Source organism: Papio anubis, chromosome X (assembly GCF_008728515.1).
Source record: "Papio anubis isolate 15944 chromosome X, Panubis1.0, whole genome shotgun sequence".
Lineage (NCBI taxonomy): Eukaryota > Metazoa > Chordata > Mammalia > Primates > Cercopithecidae > Papio > Papio anubis.
Window position 1 is genome coordinate 66,284,778 of NC_044996.1, and position 13,015 is coordinate 66,297,792.

The 13,015-nt window shown below is 33.1% G+C and overlaps 1 protein-coding gene across 2 annotated transcripts in view; it reads right to left on the bottom strand.

The window, feature by feature from the left end:
* Nucleotides 1-13,015, bottom strand: part of DACH2 (dachshund family transcription factor 2) — a 701,861-nt gene that overhangs the window by 455,626 nt on the left and 233,220 nt on the right. For both annotated transcript variants that reach the window (XM_017954197.2, XM_017954196.2), the window contains exon 2: nt 4,444-4,482. In XM_017954197.2, coding sequence (XP_017809686.2) covers nt 4,444-4,482 — 39 coding nt within the window. The remainder of the gene's footprint in view (nt 1-4,443; nt 4,483-13,015) is intronic.

The following is a 13,015-nucleotide window of genomic DNA, read 5'->3' on the forward strand; positions in this document are numbered from 1 at the left end:
GTGTAATCATAAGAGAATAAAAAGAATTATTTTTTCTTCAGACAGATCGTTCATAAAAACATCTACTATGCTGGCAATAATGTGAGGAAATGGGACCTCTTGTATATTGTTGGCAGGAAGGTAAATCAAAACAGCTTTGGAGAACAATTTGGCAATAACCATTAAAGTGGAAGACATACATAGTTCACAACCTAAAACTTGCACTTCTAGGCTTATATCCTAGAGAAATACTCCCATATGGGTGCAATACATGTCCATTGCAGCATGGTTTCCAACAAAAAATTTGAAACAACCTAATTATCGACTTATGGATATAGGAAAGAATTATCAAATTGTGTTATACAAGGTAGTATAACGGACAATTAAAAAAAGAGTGAACTATATTTGAATGTATCAACATGGATGAATCTCAAAAACATAATGTAAAAATACTTAAAAAGAGTAGTACGATATCACACCGGTTCAATACATCTTAAAACAAAAATTTAAAAAAACACAAAAATCAACACTGCATGTTGTTTGTGTATAAATACACACATAATTTTAAAAAGACACAGTAATGATACCCACTGGTTTTAGGATTAGTGGTCATCTTTCATTTATGGAATAAAAAGGATATTATTGTTAGTCATAATGTTTCACAGATACAAATGTTTTTCAGATACAATTTTTTTTTAAACTGTGGATTAAGTGTAGCAAAATGTAGACCTCAATATTGATCCACAAGTTTTTCTCAGTATTTCCTGCTGTTCCCTTTTATTTTTTCCTGCTCTATCTGGACTATTTTGTAATTAATCTTGCTAATGTATTACACTATCAAAATGATGCTACCAAACTTGATTTCTGAATAGAAATGTCATTTTTCAATAAGTAATTTTATATATAATAGTAAATGAGGTGTTTTTCTAATTAGTCTGATTCCATTTGGCTGGTTATAAAATATATTGGTCCAAAGCATATGAGCTTTGAAACTAGACTGCTTTGATTCAGTTGCTGTCTCTGGTATTTATAGGCTGTATGACCTTGGGTAAATCATTTAACTTTCTCTGTGACTCAGTATCATCAACTGTAAGACAACGATTATAATTGTAGCACCTATCTTACAGATTTGTTATGATGATTAAAAAAACTAATATATGAAAAATCACCTGAACTCATGTTTGATAAATGTTAGATATTATTATGTCCTGGCAAAAAAAGAGGAGTAATTGTTCATTAATATTTTATCCTGAATTATCTTATTTATATGTCTATGCTGGTCAAATGCATCAAATAATCACTCATTTCTTAAATTCTCTGAGTTTGAGGACTAACCACTTAACTAAAGATCCTTAATTATTAGAGTTTTAGTAAATAAGTTTCATTAATTAGTATATTTAAACATATTGCATCCCAATCATGTAACAGATTACTTGTGGTCAAAACTAGCTGATGATCTGGAAAGGGCAGCACTGTCTACCCAAATTTGATTTAAGTAAACATCAGCTATTTTGCACATTGTCATATGTGTTGACCAGTTACCCAACAATTTCTCATCTTTCATATGTGTTTGTGTTAAATCTGCAACTAGAATGATTTGTCAAGGAATGAGGATTTTTCTAGTTTATTTAGGATTTGAGATTATGTCTTCAATTCTTTCTCTTTCTTTTTTTACTTTTCTTTTTTAAAGTTCTCGACTTTCTCATCAGAAATGAAAATGTTAAATTCACCATCCTCACTAAGGATTTATGGTACAGATCATTGTGACCATTAAAGCAGGTTTAACAGTGAGGTGTTTTTCTTTCTCTTTTTCTTTCTTTCTTTTTTTTTTTTTTCTAGAGAGATTGGAATTTAATTGTTTCCTTTTTAGACAAATATGCTTTTGGATTGTCAGTGATGAAAGGGGCATACAGATGTCAAAAGCATTGTAGCACAGTGGGATTATGTGCTAAGGTCCATGGCGGGACAGACAAACAAGCAAAGTCTCAGATCAGTCAAACAGTTACCTTTTAATAAAATCTCAGATGACCAACTTTGTTTTATCTTTGCCAATGCCTATCAAAAGTTCAAATGAAGTTTTGTTGTGTTAACTGCTTACATTTCTTTTATTTCTTATTTTAACCATTTGTAAAAATAAAGGAATTTCGCTAGATGGAATTGGGAATTTGTTTAAAGGCAAGCCAATTTAAAATAAAACAACACATGTTATACACATGGCTTTCTTCTTATTAAAACAAAATAAATTGGACTTTAAATAGAAACCTAAATTATGTTATGTGATGAGAACTATACTTAAGTATTATTTTCTGGACATGGCAGTAATAATCTGTTTCATACTGCATTTCACTGATACCATGAAAGCAAAAAATAATAATTGAATTTTAATTTTCAAATCACTTGAAGGAAAAATTAGATTGCCTATTTTGAAGAAGTAAAAAATAAAACTCACACAGCGCATAACCACCATTTTGAGTACCAGAATAATTATTCGTAAGCACTCCACTGGCTATTTATTCACCTTATATGAACTTTCCTTGATCAAAGGCTTTAGGTGCATTTATAACAAACTGTGATTCTTTCTGTAATGCAATACCTTGAGGACTCACAATTTAGAGCAGAGGTCGCAAACTGACAGCCCATGGGCTAGATCCTGACCCCAGATGGATTTTGTTTTGCCTGCGCAGTGTTGCTTTTTTTTTCTGTTTTGCTTTTTATTGAGTTAGTTGCCAACATTTAAGAATTGGAGAATTTCATGTAAAAATCTTAATTCCCAGCTTCTTTTAAAAAGTCGGATCTTAACAACACTGAGCCTGCATTCACACATGGTAATAATCAGCCAAACAGTAATAGCCACCACTTTGGAAAAGAATATATGCTCCCTAGTTCACCATAGTCCCCACCACTCTATATCTCTTACAGTCTTTTATTTGTGTTACCAGCCTTGCCTCAGTAGGCATTAGAGTTTGCGACTCTCCTGGTTTCTCTATAGTTTATGTGAACGACTTAGTACACATATTTTCAATAACACTTCATGGTTTTTCTCTGATTGCAATTAGTGTAAAAATAGTATTATATATATGTACATATGAAATGTATATTTTGATAATCCAGAAGTAAATCCATATAGTTATAAACTACTGTTATACTTAATGAACAAAAAACTTGACTTAATTTGCTTGTCATTTTACTAGAAAATCAAAAATAAAGTGAAAGCCATTTTCAATGCCTAAATTCAATTGCATTCATATCAAATCGGAAACACTTTCCATATCCAAGCCTAGACTCAAAACTTAATCCATTTACTATTTTACAGTTAAACTCAGTCATTAATAAAATCTAGTGGGTTTTAGTCTTCCCAGCATTGATATCATTGTCTAATAGAAAGTTTGGCACTTAAGGAGGCACATCCACTGCTTCAGGTCACTTGGGTATTATTTAGTGTGCATGACATGTAAAACTAACTTTTAATATAGAAAATGTCACAGATACTAGAAACACCACCATAGTGATGTTTTATTTTGTATGTTGAAAACCCAGGATAAATCCATGGTGTAGTCCTCATCTCCCCTACAGCTCTATGACATTTTTCTTGTAGAAAATATGGATAAAGCCTGCATCAAGGGCTGCCCTAAAGAAAGGGGCAAAAAATATCACCAAACGGTAATGTAACCTGAGAAAGAAGTGTGGAAGAGAAGAGGGGCACTACTGACAGGAACTATCAAAATATATTTTAGGAACATGAGTTCCCCTACTTTGCCCTTGTCTCTGAGTCACTGCATGTTCTTTTCACCACTACAACCTAAAATGTCTGAGGCCTGGAACAATATGTTATCTCTGATTGACCTTTTACTAAGATTTTCATAGATATTTTAAGAGGTTTCACGTATAAATCTTCTTAGACTTCCAAATATTTATTTAAAATATATTATTAGAAGAAAACGATTTTAAAGGTTTTAGAACTTCTAACATGCCTACAACACATATCTGTGCCTAATGCTTAGAATGACCTAAAAGATTAGAAAGCCAGATTCTTTTCCATTATCATTGTAGCACACTTAATAGCCTGTGCTGCCCTGCAAAAGTGAATGTACCTTCCTAAGCATTCCAGAACAAAGGGGTGGGTGGACATCTGAATAATTTCCCCATTATTTTACATAGGTATCCTAGTTTTTGTGTCAGTGATGTTCACTCAACCCCAACCAACTTTGCAGCCTTTCTCTAACTTCTGCTTTAGAACCTCCAACTGGATGGATGGGTTGTAATTCACTCTTTGGATTTCATTTTTTCTTATGAACTGAGGATTAAGCAAGATTCAGCATTTGCTGCTGAAAATTTTAAATGGCTCTGCTTTCCTACCTCAGTGAGTACAGTACAGGGAACAAGATTATGAAAGTGTGGCTGAATCTGTACAGGCTCCAGGACATTCTCAGGAATTTGATTTTTAAAAAATAAATACATAAATACCTGTTAACAGCTTGTTTTCTTGTCATTTGCCTCTTCCTTCTAAAAGGAGAGTGTAGCAGAAAATAAATAAATAAAACTGGTTAATTGAGAGTTCTGGTTAGTTAGCTTCCAATTAATCAAGGCTTTATTATATTTCACAAAACATCTTCCTAAATTCTGCAGAAATTTTAGATAGGTTACACACAATGAAACACCAGCAGGGAAGGGCACATAGAAGGTAAGGAAGCCTGAATTGCTATTAGTGTTTTAAATATATGAATAATGTTAGCACATTTCTAGTATAATCCACATTGACTAAAGAATAAGGTGAAATGTCATGTGGTTTAGGGCTTTTCCATATATAAAGGCAAGGAAATAAGGTTACAGATTTCTGTTGAAGAAAGTGGCCTTGGGTCGTAACAATTCCCAAAAAATTCAGCAATATTGTATCTCTTCCCCCTCTCTCAAGAGCCTTCCTTCCCATCCCATTAGGTATTCCAACATTTTGGAGGGAAAAATCCCGTTCTAATTTTTTCTCATCTTTTATTTGGCCAACAAGATGATGAAAGTAAGCCAATATCAATGTTGTGCTTATTTCCTAAACATGGAGCCATTGATCTCCAACAGATCACTATATACATTTTTCTGGAGCATACGGAATTGTCTTACATCTTCCTCACAAGGGTTACACATGCGCATTCACACACACAGACACACACACACACACACACAGTCATACATCCACACAAAAGAAATTAAACACATACAAAAGAGATCCATTTTAAAAAACACATAATTAGCCTTGTTAACAAAATAATTATTCTTTCCAGCAGTGCAGTAACCCCCAGTGTTCTCCAATCCTTTAATAAAGAACAATGAAACCTCAAAAGACATGCAAAAAAAACTATGAGGACTATAATGTGGTTCTTTTAACCCTTACTGTACTTCTTAGTAATACAGAAACGGGAACCTTCCCACAATGCCCACTACAAATATATGTGGTTAGTTCATCATCTTTTTGTTGAACAAAACAAAAATATTATCTTTTTGTTTCTGGTTTTTTTTTTTGGTTTTTTTTTTTTTTTTTTTTTTGCTTTTGAAAAACGACCGCTTCTCTGCTCAAAGTCTGTAGAGAGATTTCTAAAAAAAAAAAAAAAAAAAAAAAAGAAAATATATCTGGAGTTGCTGGGTAGAGGAGGTAAGAGTGAAGCTGAGCCTTTTTTCACCTACTCTTACGTTCTGTCACTTCACTGTCAGAACTATTTGATTTTGCTTTACAACTCACTCACCCAACCTCTTCTGAGGTGACACTTTTCTTAAATAAAATATAATCATACACACCAAGTCAGTGATAATGCATCCTTCCTTATTATAATGGGCTATATATGACTGGATTTGAGGGCATTTTTTCAATTTTACCAAAGATCCCTCATTTTTTTTAACAATAAAGCTTTCTAAGCTCAACAAACTTTTTTTGGCCCTCACTATACATGTAAATATAATTATACTAATCCTCACCAAAATCAAAATCATTTACATCTCCCATGGCATGAGTTTCATAGGTTAGTTAAATTTAGACTCTGAAATCATTGACTACAGAAACATTGTTAGAATTATTCAATGAATATATAAACATGCATGAGTTAACTGTCCTTTTATTGACAACTTAAAAATTACTTAGAAAATTAGGAGTTTACCTTGATATTTGAAAATTTCTCATTTATCTTTTCCAATGTAAGGAATGTACTTTACAACAGTGCTTAACAAACTAGCGATAACTCTAGGGCTTTAAGGCCTACAAGTTAAACAGATGTATTTCATTTTTGACATTCTAAGTAAAATATGACTTCTATACTTCTGAATTAGTTCTTTTAGTGATGTTAATTAATTCATTTTAGTTTTCCTTATACCATTTTGGAAAACTTTATTGAACAAGCAGATGATGATACTAATATTATCAGCTCAGTATAGAATAGGTTATAATGTGAAAAAAAAATCATCTGAGTTCCCTGGAGTTGGCCCAAAATGTTTTGTATTCCTTCTATTTCCTCTTTGTCTACTAAAGTCTTCTTTTCGCTACCCCTCCCCACTTCTGATTCTGGCTATGAAACAAAAGTCATGATGAAAAGGCCTGAAATTTACCAAAATGTGTCCTTGTGGCTGATATATACATATGTTCACATTCTTATAAAGTCAGTAACAAAACAGGGGTTACACACAATCAATAACGTTGTGGCAGATACAATACACAATATACAACTACCACCAACAGAACTATTAGCAGCTGAGGTTTTGCAACATACGGTGGTAAGTAGTGAGGGTTCTCTACACAACTCACCAGTTCCGATCATCATGATGATTTTACCTCATTAGGACATTGATTAACCTTACTGTAGAGAGAGCCTTCCCCTATGCACAAGTTATGACTAGAAGGTGATTCTACTCTGGCTGAGATCCAAGAAGTTAATAATGGAGAGCTAGCTTTATTTAGAATTAGTCAAGGTCATTTTTACCCTGTACCACTGATAAATAAATTTTCATACTTTGATTCTTCCAACTTTGGGCATGTGAATGTGAAGCTCGACGAAGTTAACGACAGTGATTGCTACCGAGTGTGCTCATCTTTGATTGGAGTCGGTTTAATATAAGAATCAGAGATACAATATTCTCACTTTTGAAACCTAAATTTAGCCCACAGAATCTCATTTAATAATATAGAGAAACAGCATGCAAGACACATGACAAGAGGCAATAAAATACCACATAATAAAGAGTCCAGTTAAAATGTCAGGCTCATTTAATTTAAGTATTTAGGTCCTTTTTATGATAAATTTAAAAATCACTATCTAATATCACATATTATGTTCAGCCTCTGGTGTGAAGTAAACTAAAGAGATTGTTCCTTTCACTGATTCTTCAAACGAAGGAAAGTACTTCAAACAAAGCATTTTAAAGATACAGTCAACTTTTGGAAGTATCTACTGCAATGGATTTCAAACTGGATTCTAAAGAACTTCAGTGAAACTACTAATGTATAGTAGAAGGAAAAATAAAGGGAGCAATTCTCTTATATCCTTTCATTAGTGCAGCTCTTCCTTTTCCTATGTGATATAATGCGGGTGCCTGAACTGCTTTGGTTAACTACCTACCACCATCACCATTTAATAGATGAGGAAATTCTCCCCTGAGATGTTCAATTATTTGGCCAAAGTCGCAGAGGAAGTTAGTGTCAGATCTCCCAATATACTGACCTGAATGACAGCTACTACCCCTACATTTTTAATCCTGCTTCCTCTACTGTATGTTAGATAACCACTTTTTAAATATCCTCCCAAAGACTGTCATATCTGTTTTATCCTCATGGGAACATAATAAGGTTGATAAACATTACATACATCTTTAGATAGTAGAAGAGACAAGATTTGTGGATCCCTTGATCTCTAAGCCAGTGATCTTTCTGTACAGAGCTTCAAAAATCAAAACATTTTACGTAAAATCTTAATTTCAATGTGCTTATACACTCTTGGTGGGAATGTAAATTAGTTCAGCTATGGAAAGCACTTTGGGGATTTCTCAAAGAACTTAAAAAAAGTACTACCATTTGACCCAGGGATCTCATTACTGGGCACATACCAAAGGAAAATAAATTTTTCTACCAAAAATACAGATGAACTCGTATGTTCATCACAGCACTACTCATAATAGCAAAGACATGGAATCAACCTAAGTGCCTATCAACAAGGAATTGGATAAAGAAAATGTGGTACATGTATTCATGGAATATTACACAGCCATAAAAAAGAACAAAATCATGTCCTTTGCAGCAACATGGAAGCAGCTGGAGGCCATTATCCTAAGAGAATTAACACAGGGACAGAAAACCAAATACTGCATCTTCTCACTTACAAGTGGGAGCTAAACACTGGGTACACATGGACATAAAGATAGCAACAATAGACACTGGGGACTACTAGAAGTAGGAGAGAGGAAAGAGGAGCAAGGGCTGAAAAATTGCCTATTAGGTACTATGTTCTCTACCTGAGTGACAGGATCATTCATACCTCAAACTTCAGCAACACGCAATATGCCCACGTAACAAACCTGCACATGTACCTCCCAAATCTAAAATAATGTACCCCCGAATCTAAAATAAAAGTTGAATTTTTTATTAAAAAGAGAGATCTGGCAATACTGGTTCCACATTCTTACTGGTTTGGCATAACCAGATGAAGTAGATTAGCAATGGCTCCCCCATAGAAAAAGTATGCACTCTACTGTTCCCCACAGTTCCCACAATTTTGTATGACCTTATACCTAGCTCTCTTAATGAATTTATGTTATTTCCAAGGTCTCAGGCAGAATATGAATTTTATGGCTGCTATTTTAAGGGTTACAGGTGTAATTTACCCAAATATTAATCAATTTCCCTAAAGAAAGTATGGGATTTCTGAAAACTTCCGTGTGTGTAAGGTATTGACTGAAGGTGTACTAAGAGTGTTAAATCATCTGTCTACCTAAAAAAAGTCATATGTACTTTTATTAATGAAGAAAGACAAGCCTTTGACCTTTGAAGTTGACATCCATATTTATAGAAGAGCACCTAAAGTAAATAGCATCAGATAAAAATAGATTAAATAAGAAACAAACTCTGATTACACTCACAGATACAATATCATTCAGAGTAGAAGCTATATATTTAAAACTCCAAAAGATCAATAAAAATGTTCCCTATGCTTTGAAATGGCAGTCAGCTGTTGACATATACTGCCATATTTGGGGGACTACTAAATTAGGTTTCGGCTGCCCCTTACACAGGTAACATCTTTTTGTCATGCAATTTATTTTTCTGGCCCAATACAATAAATAAAATGTTTATTTGCTAATAAAATGTAATAAATAAATGAAGTATAAGTCAAGCAATGCCTCCCCACCTCCTATCAAACATCATCAGTAAGCGGTAAATTGCCAATAGATATGTGCGAGTAAAACTTTTAAAAGTTATATTTGGAGACATGACCAAATCATGTTAACTGTTGCATTTCCACTGTTGGAACTTTTAAAGGTCTTTCCACACTCTTAGATGATAACCTTATGCATCTTACATAATAACTCTTGCTCCACAGAAGCTGGTTTAAAGCCATTTAATCCACTTTAGGAATCCTGAAAAATGTTTGGCAAACATATACATTAACAGAAAAAAACCTGAAGATATCCTTATTTTAAAGGTATAAATTTAATAGCCTGTATATTTCAGGCCTATAAGTTTGTAGAAGGCATCCAAACAAACGCTTTGTCTGTTAAATCTCCAAATACATGATTTTGTGAACCAAGGCCCAGACAATTAAAACTGACTATTTGCTTCCTCTCAGAATTTTTTTTTCCCGTAATTATTTGGGAATAACACAAACTTTGTTTATATTAAATATTTGCTGCTTCTGATAAATGTTGATGCACACATTTGAGTCTTTTAAAAATCAGTGAGATTTAAAGTCAGAGTCAAGAGGAAAAAGAAAACGAAACTGAATATGGGATGGGGTGGTAGTGAAGATAAATGGGCCTATGGAATTTTTTTACTTGTTTGTTTGTAGGAGATAGGGTTTTTGGTTGTATATATAAACTCTTGTATTAACGTAGAGTGCCAGTATAACTCAAAGAATGCAAGACCCTATGTCAATTGTCTCTGACAGATGATCCTTTATACAAACAACATTTTGTTGGTCCTGTCTGAGGAGCCTCAGCAGTTTCAATGATATTTCTCATATGCCCTACAAAAACAAAAAATGTCAAAAATAGGATTACTGTTCACAGCATCAAATGTCTTTTTCAAGGCAATGTTAATTTTAAAAAATAGAATAACTTGCTCTTCTCATGGTACAACAATAAGTATTTCAATATGTGTGAAATATGAATATATGTGCCATCAAGGATGATGCCCATTAAATATCTTTAGTGGTACTGTGAATGTATCCCAAATAGTATTTTCAGTGATATTCTTCCACATATTCAAATTCAGTAAATATCGGTCACATACATAAACTTTGATTATTAGCTAATTTGCCTAAAATAATTTCTATCGTATAAAGTTTTAAACGTTAAAATTCCTCAAATCCTTCATAAATTTTAGATCACTTAATGCTATGTCATCTTTGTCTACAATGTTTCTGTTGGAAATTTTTTATCTTTCAGTCTTGCTATTCATGTGTGTAGGTTTGGCTAGACATCATGGGTGACCTTTGAATTGCGTGCTTTGATCTGCATAGGGGTTCTAGCCTGCCTCTGGTAAGGGATTTTTCAGCACCGTTACACTATTTATATTTCATGTCTTCCAGTCGATGATCATGTCCTGCTATTGTGTGTTCAGAATGACTCACAGAAAACACTAAAGAAATGCTTCAGAAGCCAAACAAAACATTTATGGTAGATATACTTTGCAGCCCTTAAAACATTGGACACAATTACTGCTTTATCAGCATTTAGCTGACTTTGTGTTTGATGGTTTGATATCACACCGAGATAATAGTAAACTGGCTTACTTCCTAGTTTACTGCCTATGTGGAGAACTGGGTGTCAACTTCCAACTCTGAATTGCTCATTAAAATAATGTTTCCTTCCTAGCACTTATCACAATGTATAATTATTTTACCTATTTACTTGTTTTAGGCCTACTTTTCCAATGACAATGAAATCTCCATGAGATAATAGGTTAGGTTTTATATTTGCTGTTTCATTCCATCAGCCCACACAATGCTGGCATGCAGTAGTTATCAGTAAATATTTGTCAACTGAGATGAATGTTGACCTTATGAAGGGACACTTTAACCTCATTCAAAATCATCACTGTAGAGTCTTTAAGCTTATTTTTATAAAACATATTTTAAGAATGTACTTCTACTTTGCAATGCTGATTTACATAATTAATGATGATACATGATTTGTATAAGAACACTCATGGTGTTCTAGAATCTGAGTAAATTTTCTCTGAGTAGCCACAGTTTATCGGAAACTTTATAAGTCCAAACTTATTGATGGCAGCAAATATACTGAATTATTGATGGGTAAAAATATAGATTCATTATAAAGCTATTCATGAAAACAATGCTATAAAATTTATTTTAATTATACCTTAACTTTTTTTAACATTTGGTAAATAGGTCTAATTAAGCTTAAATTAGATGTGAAAAGCAGTTCTGTAAGCAGAACTCAGCTAAGCTGTTTCTAAGAAAATGAGTTCATTTGCCAATTGATCATTCTGGTAATCCTATCTGGTTTAGTCTAGCTGCAGATGAAGACAATCAAGCTGGGTCAGAGCAAAGGAATCTTGGCCTGGACATGCTCTTAATGTATTACTGGGAGTCGAGAATGGGAATGAAGAGGATTACGGATTTGAAATTCAGTTAAATCGCTTATATTCATCTCCTGACTTAATCCCTGACAAGGATTTTAAAATAAAATAAAATATAGTAAAATAAAATAAAATAGTCTAAAATAAAATATTTTAAAATAAAATAAATAAACCTATTTTGAAATCTATTTAAAATCTATTTTAAAATAAAATAAAATCCATGTTCCTTACCAATTAAGAGATCAGAGGCAGATATTTAAAATTGCAAATGATTATCTTTCAAAGCACTATATATATATAGTTTGCTTACAGGTTCAAAATCTCATGTTTAAATAGTAATACCACTTGTTGTATAGTTTTACAGTTAGAAGAGCATTTTCTCTTCATTGCCTAATAGAATAAAATTATTTTATGTGCAAAAGTAGGTTTAAATCTTCATATATTTTCATATGTAATATATACATTAAATTATATATGTAGAAAGTGAGACTGAAGAGTTTTTAATCTGGTTCAGCATTCTACCACTTCTTGTTGACAATATTTATCTATGTGGATATGACTGAATTGCTGTTTTATCTTGATCCTTTTTTCTTAATAAGCTATGTGACTTTTATGCACTGCAAAGTATTAACTTAAGAATCAAAAAGGCTGAGAATGGTGGCTGACATCCATGATCCCTTGAGGCCAGGAGTTCATGACCAGCCTTGGCAACATAGTGCAACCCTTTCTCTGCAAAAATTTTTTGTAATTAGCTGAGCATGGTGGCACATGCATGTAGTCTTAACTACTCAGGAGGATGAGGTGAGAGGATCGCTTGAGCCCAGGTATTTCAACCTGCAGTGAGCTATGATCACACCACTGCACTCCAGTCTGGGTGACAGAGTGAAACCCTGTCTCAAAAAAAAAAAAAAAAGAAAAAAAAAAGAAGAATTAAAAAAGAAGAAGAAGAAATAAAATAAAAATATTGATGAAAGCTCTTCAAACATGCTTATAATTGATATCTAACAGTTTGCATACTGATCCCATAGAGGCCATATTTATCTTCACACCTTATCATAGCAGATTATTAGTTCAATATTTATTCTACAAATGTTTAGTAATCATCAACTATGTACAAAAGGCTCTGTGGTGTGGAGTATACAAAAAGAATACAAAGATCTTCAACCATAGTATCTTACATCAAGAATATTACGATCTAAAAAGAGAGAAATTATGACCACAAATGTAACACTGAATATCTGTGAGTGATAA